General features: G+C 50.6%; 1 protein-coding gene across 2 annotated transcripts in view; it reads right to left on the bottom strand.

Moving 5' to 3' along the window:
• LMF1 (lipase maturation factor 1) overlaps positions 1–14217 on the bottom strand; it is a 157767-nt gene extending 143550 nt beyond the window's left edge. Inside the window, exons 1-2 of one of the 2 annotated variants that reach the window (XM_064673375.1) lie at positions 13986–14217; positions 4663–4972 (exon numbers count right to left, since the gene is read on the bottom strand). In XM_064673375.1, the coding sequence (XP_064529445.1) occupies positions 4663–4972; positions 13986–14202 (527 nt within the window). In that variant the 5' untranslated portion in view covers positions 14203–14217. Of the gene's footprint in view, positions 1–4662; positions 4973–13985 lie in introns of those variants that run through there. The other variant, XM_064673376.1, reaches the window with a different exon arrangement.
• Between the last annotated feature and the right edge of the window lie 1436 nt (positions 14218–15653).

The following is a 15653-nucleotide window of genomic DNA, read 5'->3' as shown; positions in this document are numbered from 1 at the left end:
CTTCCACTTCAGACTTTAATATCTGCAAAGCTGGTATCAGTTAAGTCATGCAGTCCCTCAGTACAAGCTTGTATTACTTCCAGACAGGCCTATAAAGCAGGATAGAGACTGATGGAAAGACCTGGCCAAGGTCAGCTGGTTAAGCACAGCTGACACATCCATTCCTGCCTGCACAGAGAACTTCCCAGGTGAACCAGGGGTGCTGATAAAACCCGGGACACCCAGGTTCCTATTCCCTGCTTGCACAGCTCCTGATCTTTCAGTGGCTGCTTGCTCAGGGCCAGGCAAAAAAAAAGTCTTCCTGAATTACCCAAACTGCTTCACAAAACCCACCCCAGCTCAAGTGGCCCCGTGTGGATCCCTCATTCATCCTCATCTGGATCTGGGCTGCTGGAAGCTCCAAGGGGGGTTCTTCCAGCTCTGTTTTGTGTGTCAGAGCAGGATTACTCTAGGCCAGGATGATCAGAGGGATGGAGCAGCTCTGCTGGGAGGAAAGGCTGAGAGAACTGGGATTGTTCAGCCTGGAAAAAAGAAGCCTCAGGGTGACCTAATTGTGACCTTCCAGTGCCTGAAGGGGCTCCAAGAGAGCTGGAGAGGGACTTTGGACAAGGGATGGAAGGACAGGACAAGGGGGAATGGCTTCCCACTGCCAGAGGGCAGGGTTAGGTGGGATATTGGGAAGGAATTCTTCCTGAGAGGGAGGGGAGGCCCTGGCACAGGTTGCCCAGAGAAGCTGTGGCTGCCCCTGGATCCCTGGAAGTGTCCAAGGCCAGGTTGGATGGGGCTTGGAGCAACCTGGGCTAGTGGAAGGTGTCCCTGCCCATGGCAGGGGGTGGCACTGGATGGGCTTTAAGGTCCCTTCCAACCCAAACCACTCCATGATGATTCTTTTCACACTCTAAGCTGTGGCCTCATCACAAAAGGGTCACAAACCAACATGCTTCAAAATGGGAAGGAACTTGTGCCAAATCCAGCCCCCAGTTCCCACCCTGGCTGTGTTACAACCTGGAGTCAGAAACTCAGGAGAGATCTGGCTCTAACCTTTATTTGGATCCCACCAGACAAAACCCCAAGTGCTTCAATCTCAAAATCCAAAGCTGCAGAGTATGGGAGGAAAGAAAACAGGGAAGAGGTTCATTTAATGGCTACTAATGCCCTCCTGGAGAGGGAAAACACAGCCCTGAGCATCTCCTGAGCCCCCCAGCAGTGAGTGGAGCTCAGCCTGACCCAGCCACCAGTTCAGCCACCAGCACAGTGATTAAAGTCCAGCACAGGTCAAGTGCTTTTTAACGAGACATAAACCACAAACCCTCCACGACACACAAGCCTTTCTTCTTCCTCTGTTGCAAATGAACTTCTGAGGATGGTAATTTAATTGCAATTAAATTACAAGCCTCACAGACAAGCTTCCACGACCTGCAGCATGCTTGTCCCTCCAATAAGTCCTTTCATATGAAAGTTCCAAGCTATTATTCAATCAGCTAAATATAAAAAAAACCATCAGGTATTTGGGGGCAGAGAGACAGAGGCATCAACTCCCCTCTGTGCTCTAGCAAAGTGTTGCAGCACCAGCAACTTTTTGGGAGCCAGCTGGGCACGGGGGCTTTGAAGGGCACACAGGCAGAGCTCTATTTCATATTCCCTGCAGGAAAAAAGGTGCTGCTTGGTCTTATTTCACCCTAAATACCTGCTAGCAGCAGCTCCACCACTGTTTTCCACAAGGGAAGAACACACTGAAAAGAAAGTTGTAGCCACCTTGTGCTCTAACATTTTATTTATTGGCTTGTTCAGCCCATTCCCTTGAGCTCTTGTAACTCGACCAGAATCTTAGTCATGAAAGAGGAGGAAAAAAAAAAAGGCAATAGGATTTAAAACCCCACAATTCCAGCTTTTGTATCGAGTGTCTCACAAACTGTGCTCCCCAACAGCGGGCAAGGAGCTCTGTAAAAAATGAAATTACACAATAACCAAGGCAAAGGAAGGGTTTTCAGATGCCATTTGGAAGTGCTGGGGGGGAGGAAACAACAGAAGAAGAAACAGGAGATCGGTGGCAAGAGTAGCTGAAAAGTTTGTTTATGCAAGAAAATGTAATAGCTCTCTGGAGGCACCTTACTGTGGGATGAAAGTGAGTTTACTCCAGAATTACCAACTCACTTTGGAAGTGCATTAGTTATTCTGGTACAAAAATGATTTAAGTTCTGCTGGAAGGCCTCTCCCAAAGAGCTTGTCCTGCCACAGGACCTCTATGGCCAATGTCCCAGCAGAAACCACAGGGAACAAACTCACAAATGGAGGTTTCACAGGCTCACCTGCAACAAGGATTTTTACTTTTTACACAAAGGGCAGGTTTTCCCATCCTTGTTTAAATAGATGACAATCCATGATAATATTCAGGAGGGAGGAAGCTGGGGAGAAAGACAAAGCCATTTGTACTGGACCCATGGAGCTGCACTATGGACTGAACTCAGCCAAGCAGGATTTGCAGGCTGCAAAAGGGATGTTGATCTATGAGGAATTCCCACAAAAAAAAAAATCTTTTAAAGCATTCTTATCTTTGTTTAACAGCTTCTGCTCTACTCAAACTGGCACCACTTCTTACTACCATCACTTTATTGCATGGTTTGCAGAAATTACAAGGAAAATTGAAGTTAAAATAAAAATGATTCAGCACTTCACACCCAGTGGGTCAGACATTAAATATTCTCTTGCACTGGCAGATTTTTAGGTTCTTGACAGTCCTCTCTGACTTCAAAAGGAAGAGTCCAAAGTGGCACATGGGGGAAAAAAAAAAACCCAAACCAGTATTTTCAGACAGACACACTGAGCTCCTGATCAAAGTGTGACACCACTACAAGTGCAGCCCATGGCCCAGAGAACACATCCAGGTTTAGGCTGAGCAGACCCACAGCTGTTTTGGGAACACTGTGCCCAGAATTACAAACAAAGCTTCCCAGTGCTTTCCACTTTCCAACTTGGCAATCCTGGCCCCACATTTCACAGGTACCAGAACTGACACCTTGCTCTCTGAAAGCTCAGCTGAGAACCACCAAAGTGCATCTGAATTCACACAGTTCAGAGCCAACAACAAACTGGCAAATCAGGAATTCAGGGCCAGCACAACATCAGTTCTCAGGATTTTAGGTTGCCAAAGTAATCCTTACCCTGCAAACCCCCTCACAAAGAGCTCCCATCAGCCTCTCCCAGGAGCAGCTTTCTTGAGGGTTGTGAGACCCTCTGAGCCCTTCAGCTGTGCTGTCCCAGCAGGATCAGCTGTCCCCTGGCTCCCAGAGTATTCCCCAGCTCCCAGGTGGTCCCAGGACAGACAGGGAGCGTGTCCTGCCCTTCAAAGGAGACAGTTTGCTCTTCTAAAGCTTCCCCTGACTGAGCCCAAGCCAGCTGGACAGCAGTTGAAAGAGTCTCTCCTCCAGCAGCACCCGGTATCTGGAGACTCCAGCCCAAAACAAATAGGAACATTTAAAATTAAAATAGGAAAAAAAAAAAAAAGAGAGCAAAAGCGATAAAAGGAATAAATTGTTCCTCACTGGCCTAAAGAAGAGAGAGCTCTATTCCTCCTTATCATTCCATATCTTCCTGGAACTGGCTGCCCAGGCACCTACAGCAGAGGATTCTGCTGGGAGGGGGGTGCTGGGTCACAGGAGCCCAGCCTGGCCAGAGCAACAGGAACACCAGGATTGGACAACAACTCCAACCAACGTGGCCACAGCAGGAATTTCTTCCTCCTTTCAGCTGCCTCTTTGCTGAGCTGTCTCATAACTTGGTCAGGAATGGCCTGACAGCACTGTCCTTCCCCACAGGGTAAGATCTGTCATCTTCTACCCTGGGGAAGCATCAGAACTCATCCAAACCTCTCAGTCTGCCCCAAATTGACAGTAAGACAGTTAAAGGACCACCTAAACCCATGGACAAACCAGTGTGAGAAGGGAGATTTAAACCCAGCCTTAGTTTAAGGCCAATGCTGCCGCCCACCCACCCACCCACCAGATCAGATTCTGGGTGCTCTCAGCTCACCCCTCCTGCCACCACAATTCCCTGGGAGAATTCCAGCTAATCCCTGCTTTGCTCTTTCCCTGTATTTACTTGCACTGGAAGCACCCAGCATCCCTTTCTCCAGGGAATTCCAGGTCACACTGTGTGCACAATAAAAATATGGTTTTGACCACCCAGTGACCCATTTCAGAGGATCTAATGAAAAATGTAACCACAGCTGAATGAACTGTGCTGCTGGGCTGCTTTGATTCCTTTCCCCCACTCCTTAACAAGAACCACCTCATTTCCTGTTTCATATATAATATTAAGAAGAGAAGAAGTTGAGGCAACATCATCTAACCCCCCCTTCTCTCTTACCCCTTTCCCAGAAGAACCCAACCCAATCCCTCGGTGTGTTTTTGCTGCACACCAGGAGCACCCGCCTGTGCCAGACTAAATTTTAGACCCCAAATCTGAAGAGTCAAAGGAGTAAAAAAATAAAAAAATAAATAAAATACAGCTTAATCTCAAATATCAAGAGCCAATTCCTTTCAACCACAGCACCCACAAAAGGCAAACTCCAGGCTCTGTGTGAATTCCTGCTGGGCAGGGCATTGTCTTGGCAAACAGCATCAGATACCAGAGAAAAACAAAGCAGAGAGGCTGAGAACCTACCAGATCTGTCCAACGTTGACCAAGGAGAGGTAGAGAAGCCACAGGATGAACATGAGGACCATGTTGGCACATCCAGCCACCAACACAAAGGCTGATATTGCCAGGCCAGCCAGGGCAAGGCAGTCCAAGGTGCTGTCCATGTCAGACCAGTCCAGAAACCAGATGATGGTTGGGGCATAGCTCAAGGCATCCAGGTTTATCTTCCCTCTGAAGTACCTCTTGATGTTCTGCAGGTACAGTTTGCAGGGCAGCAGCCCCTTCTCTCCTATCAGCTGTTTGTTCTGATGATATGCCACCAGGAAGGCCACAACTAGGAAAACAAGGAGGGGGGAAAACTGTGTTAAAATACATCCCTCAGCCTGGATGATTCTGAGTCCTGAGTTACAGAAGTACATTAATGGCTCAGAAGGAATTTATTCAAGGTTTCATCTCTGTTAAAACCCAACAGTCATTACAATGCTCAAGCACAAGGTTCCTTCTCCCAGCTCTCCCAGCCTGGCTCCCAGCCCCTGGAGCATCTCCATGGCCTCATTCCAGCAGGTCCTTGTCCTTCCCATCCTGAGAACCCCAGAGCTGTTCAAACCACCCTTCAATCCTTCTGGCAGAGCAGTGGTTAACAGTTCTCCATCCCAACTGCCAAAGACAGTAGCTCTGCTGTGGATTGACTTTCTGGATCCTCTCACATCCTGGAAATACAAAGTCTTAATATTTTCCCCGTCCTCTAAATTGCTGCTTTTCCCATGTCCCTACAGCTCTCCCATTTATAGTGTCTGTGCTCCTGCACTGGACCATCTTAGAACAACCAGCTGCTTTTTTTAACAGCACAGAAGCAATTTAATTACAGATTATAGACCTAGAATTTGATGTTCTACAGAGAAAGTTGGTCAGTTCGTAGGGATTAGCTCATATTTTAAGAATCTCCTCCAGTAACCAATTTGCAGTTTGTAACTGCAGCAATCTCCATTTCTCAGGGGAAAAAAAAAACAAAAAAAAACCAGTGGAGGCCAACATTCCCTGATTAGGCTCCATCCACTAACTTACCCATCCTTCAAACATTATCAAACCCCAGCCATGTCACGCACAGCAATCCCAAAGGTCTTGCAAAAGGCCAATTTGTTTCCCCCCAAACCTCCCTGGTTAATGATCACATTTGTTGCCTCCCTTATCTGAACAGGGTCACTCTGCAAACAACAATCCTGGTGTTCCTCTGCTCCCTGCCCCTCGCTTGGAACACTGACATCAAACCCCCAGTTCAGGCCTGGATTCCCACTCCTTTGAAGTCTGAGGAGCAACCAAAAGTCTGCAGCCCCAGGGAATAAAACTGAACGTCCCCAGACACACACAAAGGTCCCCAGTGGGGCTCAGTTAATCCACTTAACACTCTCTCCAGCTCTCTCTCTGCACACACCACATATTTTGTTCTCATTTGGAAAACCACCACGAGTCACAACCCACAGCAGAGGTCACTGGGAGGGTTCCCTTTGATTCCAGCAGCTCCTGAATCACAGCGATGACGCAACAAAGTTGGGAGTTAAGTGGCTGCATCTCTTCCCATCCATCTTTTATACCAACTATTTATGATTTTACCAATTTTAAAAGACACACTGAATGTTTTGCCCAGTTATGGGCAGTGAGGCACAAGAGAAAAACTGATCACAACCCTACGGGATCAGTTCTTGACTGCAAATATTCACATTATTCAATATTATTCATATTTTTCTCCCAACACTCAGTTCAGCACAACTGCGTAATCAGAAACCCTGATATGTGAAGCCAGCAAAAATATGATGCTTTTGAGCTTCAGACAGCTTAATATCTTCATTTTTGGCTTAAAAAAAGCCCAAAAAACAACACAACTAAAGACCAGCTCTGCCTTAAAACTCCATGGCTCGATTGCCCATGATTAGCACTGCAATTTGCTGCACAGTTTTCCAAAAGTGCTAATCAAATTCACCTCTAAACGCTCCAGAATTGCTGCCCCAACCCATAACTGCCAAGCACATTTTTGTCTAAAAAAGTCTAAATTAGACCCCTGCACCGTATGCAAGACAAAGAAGGAAAGGGTAAATTAGGAAAAACAAACTATAGCAATTGCAGAAAAGTACACATTGTATGGACAGTCCTGTACAGCCTTTTTGAGTCTGAAAGCAGCAGAGACAGAGTTAGAGTTGACATGAGATGCACATTTTAGGATTGCCCAGTTTGGGCTCCAAAGTGGTTTTTCACTTGTGTTTTTCACTTGTGTTTCGCACATCAACACTCACAACTAAACGCCACCAGCAACAGCACTAATCTGGCTGGGATTCACCTCCCCCAAACCAAATCCCGACCATTCCCGAGTGTTTGGATCCATCACCTCCCAGCCCATCGGCCCATGCACTGCTCACAGAGCAGCGTTCCCAGCCGTGCTGCTCCATCCCGGATCCAGCTCCCTCTCCTGGACACTCCCCAGGCTGAGCCGCCGCCTTGATGACTCTGCTCCCTCCCCCCTCATCTCCAGCATCTTTTGGAGCACATCCCTCAGGAAGCTCCCACTTCCACTCAGTCCTCTCTCCCCTGCTCTTCCCAAGGTACCAGCTCCGTCTCCAAGAGCAGTTCCCGTGTTACTGGACACAGGGAACACCTGAAACTAAAGACAGATTCTCCAAAGGATTTCAGCAACACGGGAGAAGCACAGATCCAGTGGGGGGGGGGAAAAAGGAAGTTATTTATCAGCTTGTCATTGCTTCCTCTCCCTGAACCCCTGGAGAAACTGTATCCTTACACTGAGCATAACAGACCCCACTCCCTTCTCCAGGAACCTTCCCTTTGACCTTGGCTCAGTCAGGGGGGTAAAAAAGTCCCTTTTCCCCCAAAGCCTGTGCTTCTTCCTCTTCCCCAACCTGTGCTCTGAAACCTCTCTCCCCGTGGCCTTGTGTTTGGGGATTTTCCACTCTCCATCTTCCCACTCCCTCCAGGTCAAACAAGTTTGCTTCCACCTTGGGCACGGGCTGCCACACCCACCAGGGGATGTTCAACCACTTCTCCTTTGTCCTGGAGCTTCTTCCTGGGATTCTGCACCCCTTTAAGCCTCCAGCCCCAGCACAAACCCCATCACATTCCCATCTTCCCTCTGGCTGCTCACTGCCAGGACTTTTCCCTGACAGATTTGGGTGTTCTCAGCCCATCCCAGTCTCTGTGTCCCACCTGGAGCACTGTCACTCTCCAGACTATCCATCCTTTGCAGATTGAAGGAGCTCAGTGGCCCTGAGCTCCCTCCCACTCGAGGCAGCCTTTGACAGCTCACATGGGAACGTTCCTCTCCCTGCTGGAGCTGAGCTTTACACAAAGTGATCCATGTAAATTGGCATCGCTGCTAATAGACCTCCACCACTTACTCTCACCTCAGAAGCTGCTTTAACTGTACTTTTCCATTAACTCCCTCCCTCCACCTTCTCTTTCCCCTTCCAGGCTCCTCTTTCCCCCCAAACCCAGCGCTGCTCAAACCCCTGTTCTCCCAATAAACACAACCCAAGTGTGCAGCAAAGAGTCCCCCACCCAAAATGATTCCATCTACCCATATTTCCCTGTCACCTCAGCTCCTTTCTTCCAGCCCAGGCTCAGCCTGCCTCATGGCAGGAGAAGGAGAGAATCCCATTCTCCATGCTTGGTAAAGATTTAAAGATGTGAAATCCAAAACTTTCCGGTCATGTGGCTTTTTCTCTCTCTCCCCCCCATTAGAAGAAGTCTCAGCTTTTACTTAATGCCCAAACCAGGAGAAGAAATGAAGCAAGAGCACAGAGCTTTGCATGAAAACCAAACTACACTTTGCACACCCCCAAAAAGTCTGCCTGGAGCCACAGCCCAAGTGCCCCTTTGACCCAACGAGGCATCAAACAGGCCCTGTGCTGGATGCTGCAGGCTGAGGTTGTACTAACAGAAAGAAGAAAGAGGAGAATATTCCTGGCATTTGCTTTATTATCAGAGAAATTAAAATCAAATAAGCTTTCAATTGATAAATTCCCCTGCAAAGTTTTGCAACGCAGAAGTAACAACACCACAGCAAGGAGCAGAGCCAAGCACCCCCCTTCTCACGGTGCTACCCCACAGCCACACAGAAACACACAACAAAGTCCTCTGTTCTTAACACCTTTTTGTTTTCTTGCCATTCATGGCAGAGCTGAAGACTTTGGGGTGGTTGCTTTGGGGGTTTTTAAGTCCTTATCTCCCCGTTGCCTCCTTGTTTTGGAAGCAAACAGAGCAGGCTGGGCTGTGGCACTGCTCAAAAGCTTCCCTAGGGCACTCAGGCTGTTCCAACCACACCAGTGCAGCCCAGTCTGCAGCTGGAGGATGTCCCTCTGCTCCAGAGCAGCTCTGGGCAAGGAGCAGACAGGGAGATAAATCCTCTTCTCCCTTCTTGTTCTCGTTTTCCCATTTCAGGGGGATCAGCTGCTCAGAGCACCCGGTGCTGACACGCTGCTGTCGTTGGACAGACTTGCTAACAAGCTCTGAGCTGAAATAAAACCTTCCAGGGGAGAAAAAGCATCAGAAGATGCTCTCTAGTCCTGACCAGGCAAACTGGAAGCTACTGGGAGCCTTTTAATATAACTGAGGGAAGGGAAGGCAGGGGAGATGGCAGAGAAAGAGAGGAGGAAGGACACCGGGGAGAGCCAGGAACCTACAGGAAGCCAAATCCCCCTGAGAAGGCTTTAGATTTCAGAATTAGGAAGAAGGAGCACGAGCCTCCCGTAGCTCCAGCTCTGGGGAAAGAAAATACTATGAAACAATATATAAGGAGCAGGAATATAAACCAGATTTAAATAATAGCTTTTATTTCAAAGCACTCCACAGAGCCTGGCTGAGACTGGGGAGGGTGGTATCTAATTACTTAAACTTCTACATCTGGCATCTGATGATAGTAACCACCCAAAAAGGGTGCCTAACAATGATTTAGGAGGAGGGTGAAGGGAGCAAATAATGCACATTTGTTGTCAAGAGCTTTGGGACCAGCTCTTTACCTGTAACAGCACTTCCAACAAGACCTCAAAGAATTTCTGTATTGCCAAAACATCAATCCCTGCCACAAAGAACCAGCACACAGTGCAAGGCCAGGATGGAAAACCTTTGGATCTCAAAAGGGCATTTCTTCAAACCTCTGCCCAGCTCAGGTGAGACCCCCCCCCCACAGAGCTGCCTCCAGTCCTGGGGTCCCCAGCACTGGAAGGACCTGGAGCTGTTGGAACAAGTCCAGAGGAAGCACCAGGATGATCAGAGGGCTGGAGCAGCTCTGCTGGGAGGAAAGGCTGGAGAATTGGGATTGTTCAGCCTGGAGAAGACAAGCTTTGGGGTTACTTAGTTGCCCCTTCTGGTACCTGAAGGGAACTAAAGATGGAGAGACTATTTACAAGAGCCTGGAGTGACAGGACAAGGGGAAAGGGCTTCAAACTCTCCAAGAGTAGTTTCAGATATTAGGAAAAAATTCTTCCCTAGGAGGGTGCTCAGGCCCTGGCACAGGTTGCCCAGAGAAGCTGTGGCTGCCCCATCCCTGCAAGTGTCCAAGGCCAGGTGGGACGGGGCTTGGAGCAACAAGGGACAGTGGAAGGTGTCCCTGCCATGGCAGGGGGTGGAATTAGATGACCTTTAAGCTCCCTTCCAACTCAAACCATTCCAGGGTTCTCTGAGTTACTCCACACCCTCCTCCTCCAGAAGAGTGTTACCTCTTGGTCTGCCCACACTTGTGAAGTGAAAGAGGTCCCAGACCTGAAAACACCTCTGATGGTTGTCAATTGTAAGAACTCAGGTGTCACTGAATTTACCAGCACCAGTGTCAGCTCCTCCTAGAAAATGACAGGTGGTTCATTTACCTCCCTGCTCTGCTGAGGCCCCCCCAGCACAGCCCTGCTGCAAAGAGAAACCTCAGGGAGCACTTTCAGCTGAATCCACTTCCCTTCCTTCCCACTCCTGCAAGCAGCAGGTGGGTTTGGTCACTGACCTCCCCAAATCATCAGATCCCTTCCCCTCTTTATCCTGCCTCTCAGACAGCAGCTGCTTTGCCAGGGACTTCCCAGGCTCTGGCTGCTGCTGGAAACCCCCTTCAAGAAAAGAAGAGGAGAGTTGTTAAAAACAAAGGGGGTGGGGGAGAAGGGAAGGCACACAGAACACTTCCCACCTGCCTTGCTCTGCCTGTCCTCCTTCCACAGGGGGAGATCCTCAGGGAAAGCATCTCCCTTGCTTGCACCAGGCACCACTCTCACCTCAGTACCACTGCACACCCCAAATCATGCTCCTCTCCAGCCCATCCACAGGGTCCTTCGCTCTCCCACCCCTCCCTTTCCACCCAGGAGGGGAACAAGCCCTCAGCTCACACGGCTGCACTGAGGCAGGAGCCACAACCAGGGAGTGACCACTCCCCTGACACCTCAGGACAAGGTCCCTGCCAAAGGATTTGTTGCTTAACCCAGCAGGAGTGAAAGGGTTACAAGTAAAAGGGTGAAATACGTCCCACAACCAAGGAATGTCAAGGAATGTCAAACTGTCACAAGGGCATCAGCCGTCTCCTCAGCGAGTCTGAGCCTCAGAATCACCTCGTCTGGGAACAGAAATCATCTGTCACAGTAAATGGTTCCATCTTCAGAAAAGAGCCTGGAAGAGCAGCTTGGCACAGAGGCACTAAATTGTTTTCTGCTGTTTCTAAACTCAGGCTCTCAGAAGGGATCAAAAGGCAGCCCACCTTCCCTCGGGAGCAGCCCAGCCCACCAGCAGGGTCACAGGGGAATCTGCCTGCTCACAACCATCTCAGACACACCAAGCAGCCTCCACCCCTCTAGGGTTGGGGGCCATGTGGCATCTCCCCCATGCTGGGACTGGAGCTGGAACCCCAACACCACTGCCAGCAACAGCCCAAGTAGGAATTCAAGCTGTCCCAAACCAGGCCCAGGTTGCTTGACTGTGCCCCAACCAAAAGCAAAGCAGAAATCCCTGTGGCCTGACTGCAGCCAAGCAGAAGTTGCATAATGAGCAGTTAAACTTTTCCTCTCCTGCACCTCTTCCATCACAAAGGGCACAGCCATCCTCCTGCCCTGTTCCTTCCAGCTCCAGTACCCAAACCCTTTTAGGTACCCCTCTCCAAAAGGTTTCCTCACTCTGCACTGCAGAAACATTTTGGGGTCTCACCCTTCCTTCAGCCGCTCCCAGGAGTTCCCCCTCCCTTCTCCTTTAGGAAAAGTGTCATATACAGCTCTACTCACCACTCTGCAAGCTCAGCCTTCTCCTCTAGTCCCAGCATTCCCACCCTCCCTTTATCCTGCAGCCCATCAGCCTCAATCATTTCCACCTGTAATTCACCCCACCCTTAACTGGATATTCATCTCACCTGTTACTGCTCCTGTTGTCCCAGATCAGGTCTCCCACTCACCAGAAGGTCCCATACATTTGTCTTCTACCAATTCCCACCCTTCCAGCCACCACCTGCTCCCTTCCCACTGCCCCCTCCAGCCCCATCCCACCGAACACGCCACCGCCCCTGGGGACAGCATTTGGTCCCTGATGTGCCCCATTTATAACCCCAAATCCAGGATCAGAGAGCAGCAGCCTCCCCCCAAAGAGAACACTAATCAGTTTTTCATAAGGAAACTGCAAAGTGAGCCACGGGAAACTCAGCAGTCTGGATTTACACACGGGGGAATATCAGAATCGCTTTCATTTTGACTGAAAGAGTCATAACCTCGCATTTCACCGAGAGCTGAAACCAAACTAGAAACAGAGCACGTGTCAAAACCATACAAAACTACAACTTCTGCATGGTTTTGATGCAAAATAATCTAAGCAGGCTGGCAGGCTACAAATTCTAACGATTCTGTGGACAAATCTGGGGCAAGTTTAGAATTTGTACCGTAGTGTGTTACATGTCAGTTTTGGTTTCACTGTAAATATTTTTTAAGTGGAGCACCAGTGGGCTCTGAGGAGGGATCTCTGTGTTCTCAGTGCCAGAGTCAAACGAGCGGAGGCTGGAAACTGCTTTTACTGTTAAACATTTTAAGGTCATGTCAACCCCAGGTCCTGACTGGCAGTGTTGGCACCCAAGGATGTCATCTCTCCCTTCAGTCCTGCTTCTGCATAAGGCAAAGAGTTCCTCCCTTGAATAGCTGAGCTCATAAGCTCACATGAAAAGAATGAGCAGCTCCAACCAGCTCTGCTGAGAGGTACCAACCTTGTGGTGTGAGCAAACCCTCCTTCCAGCTCCACCAGCACGGGAGCTCCAACATCACCAACACCATCCAGCCGTCAGCAGCAGGGTCCCACCAGTAAAGCAGGAGTGGAAAACAAGAAAATCATGGAATATCTTGAGCTGGAAGGGACCCACAAGGATCATCGAATCATCGAATACCCTGAGTTCAAAGGGACCCCCAAGGGTCACAGAATCACAGAATATCCTGAGCTGGAAGGGACCCACAAGGACCATCCAGTCCAACTCCTGGCCCTGGACAGGACAGCCCAAGAGTCCCACCACGTGCCTGAGAGCACTGTCCAAACAACATCCAAACAGCTGGAGTCAGATGGCCACCAAAACATCACCAGAACTTCCACAGCTCCCAATCCATTCAATGTTGACTGTAGTGTGATCATTTGCCTTGGGATACAACTGGAATATCCACATAAATGTGACACCCTGAGCATCTGATGGACATAAACACTATGCAGAATTTTAGGCAGGATGTAACTGGTGGCCTCCCAGACAGGCTCAGAGTGGTTGGATCACTCATATATTGAAGTCATTTCACTCCTGGAGACCCAGTCCCATTCCCACAATTTATTTCACAACCAACATATAACATTCCGCTCTCCAGAATCCAGAACTCCACAGAACCCACAGGACCATCGAATCCAACTGCTGGCCCTGCACAGGACACCCCAAAAACCCCACCACGAGCTCCGGCAGCCTTGGCTCTCCCCACTGTCACACCTCGCCCATCCCCGAAGCTGTGCACACACAGGTACCCGAGACCCCAAACCGAGCAGTGACGGGGTGACAGGCGGGGCTCCCCCGTGCCATCCATCCATCCATCCATCCATCCCTGCATCCCTTCCCGGCGGGACGGGGGGCGGGCCCGGGGCGGGGTCACAGCGCCCGGGGGTCCGCGCCGGCACCCACGTGGAGCACGGAGAGCCCCCAAGGGGGGAGTCCCTCTGTCCCCGGCGCCCATCGAGGACGGGACACAACCCTGGGATGGGGACAACCCTGGGATGGGGACAGCCCCGGGATGGGGACAGCCCCGGGATGGGGACAGCCCCGGAATCCCACGTGGCTCCTCGCGGCGCCCCCCGCCCGCCCCGGGGGCACTCACGGTACAGCAGGGCGATGCAGCGCAGCAGCACGATGCGGGTCAGCCAGAAGGTGCCAGGAGGTGGCGGGGGAGGCCCGGCCGCGGTACCCGGACCGGGGCTCTCGGGGGTGTCCCCGGGAATGTCCCCGGGAATGTCCCCCCGCGCCGCCCCGGGCCCCCCCGGCCGCCGCCGCCGCGGCCCCGCGCCGGGCGCCGCCATGTCGGAGCCAGCGAGCATGTGCGGGCGGGCGGGGCCGCTGAGGGCAGCGGGGAGCGGGAGGTCGGTGCGAGAGTCTGGAGAGAGGTCGGGGATTTAATAAAGATAAAACGGGAACAAAGCGGCCGGCGGCGGGGCTGGAGCGTCCCTCCGTCAGCGCGGAGAGGGGAAGGCTCGGGCGGCATCGTCGATCCACGCAAGTGTCTCCGAGCGGGCTCAGAGGATGGTGCCGAACTCTGCTCGGCGGTGGGACGAGGAGCGATGGCCACAAATTAAAAGACAAGGATTTTCGCCCCCGCCTGAGGAAGGACTTCTTTCCATGGAGCGCTGGAACAGCTGCCCGGGGGGGTCGTGGAGTCTCCCTGTCCGGAGACATTCCAACCCACCTGGACAGTCCCTGTGTCACCTGCTCCAGGTGACCCTGCCTGGGTGATCTCCAGAGATTCCTTCCAACCCCAGCTGTTCTGGGATTCTGTGGCTCCAGAGCCCTGTGCCCACCCCGTGTCAGGGGTTCAGGATGCTCCATCCCATGGATGCTGCCCCGGCTGCAGCCCCTCAGCTCATCCCCGAGGAACATCTTGAGCTGAATTCCTCAGGCTTTCCTCATGGAATCACAGAATGGTTTCAGTTGAGAGGGACCTTAAAAACAACTCAGTTCAACCCCCTGCCATGGGCAGGGACACCTTCCACTAGCCCAGGTTGCTCCAAGCCCTGTCCAACCTGGCCTTGGACACTTCCAGGGATCCAGGGGCAGCCACAGCTTCTCTGGGCAACCTGTACCGGGGCCTCCCCACCCTCACAGGGAACAATTTCTCCCTAATATGTCATCTAAATTCTCTACTTGTGCTGCTGCCATGATTTTTACTTCAAATTATCTATAGCTGTCCAACACTTGGCTGCGTTGAGTTCATAAATGGTATTTTTTATCAAAACCAGTTTAATAAAGTGTCCTCATCAGTGACTGATGAGCACGGGCATGTAAACACCGCCGTGCTAACCCGTCCAGTGGTCACTGAGAAAGTATCTGCTATCAGGTGTAACATTATTCAACCCTTCTCAGCCTCTAAAATGGTCCCTTCTAAATGCCCCTTTTGTTTTTCCAGTTTCCCATCACTGCTGCTCGCATTGTTCTCCTTAGAAAAAAGCCCTACATAATGGTGCATTGTATAGGGAAGGAAAAATCAGCTATTTGTTAAAGGCCTCTGGTAAACTGCAGTTTCACTCTCCTGTTGGATTAGCCACGAGGCTTGGCGTGGAGAAACTTAAATAGATGTAAGCTAATGGTTTCCTCTGTGGGGTCTTTTACAGCAAATTCCACGTTAAATGGAAATGTCTGTAAAACAAACTGGATAATTGAGGAAATTACTGAGGAAGAGCGGAGGATTTAGGCTAAAGATTTAGCAAAAAGAGAAGGAATGATGGGAGCTGGGAAGGGAACCTGGGCTGGGTGGGTTTTCATCGCTGAGGAGATC

This window comes from Pseudopipra pipra, chromosome 16 (genome assembly GCF_036250125.1).
Source record: "Pseudopipra pipra isolate bDixPip1 chromosome 16, bDixPip1.hap1, whole genome shotgun sequence".
In the NCBI taxonomy this organism is placed as follows: Eukaryota; Metazoa; Chordata; class Aves; order Passeriformes; family Pipridae; genus Pseudopipra; species Pseudopipra pipra.
Note: the sequence above shows the minus strand (reverse complement) of the source record. Positions and strands in the feature narration are given on the sequence as shown.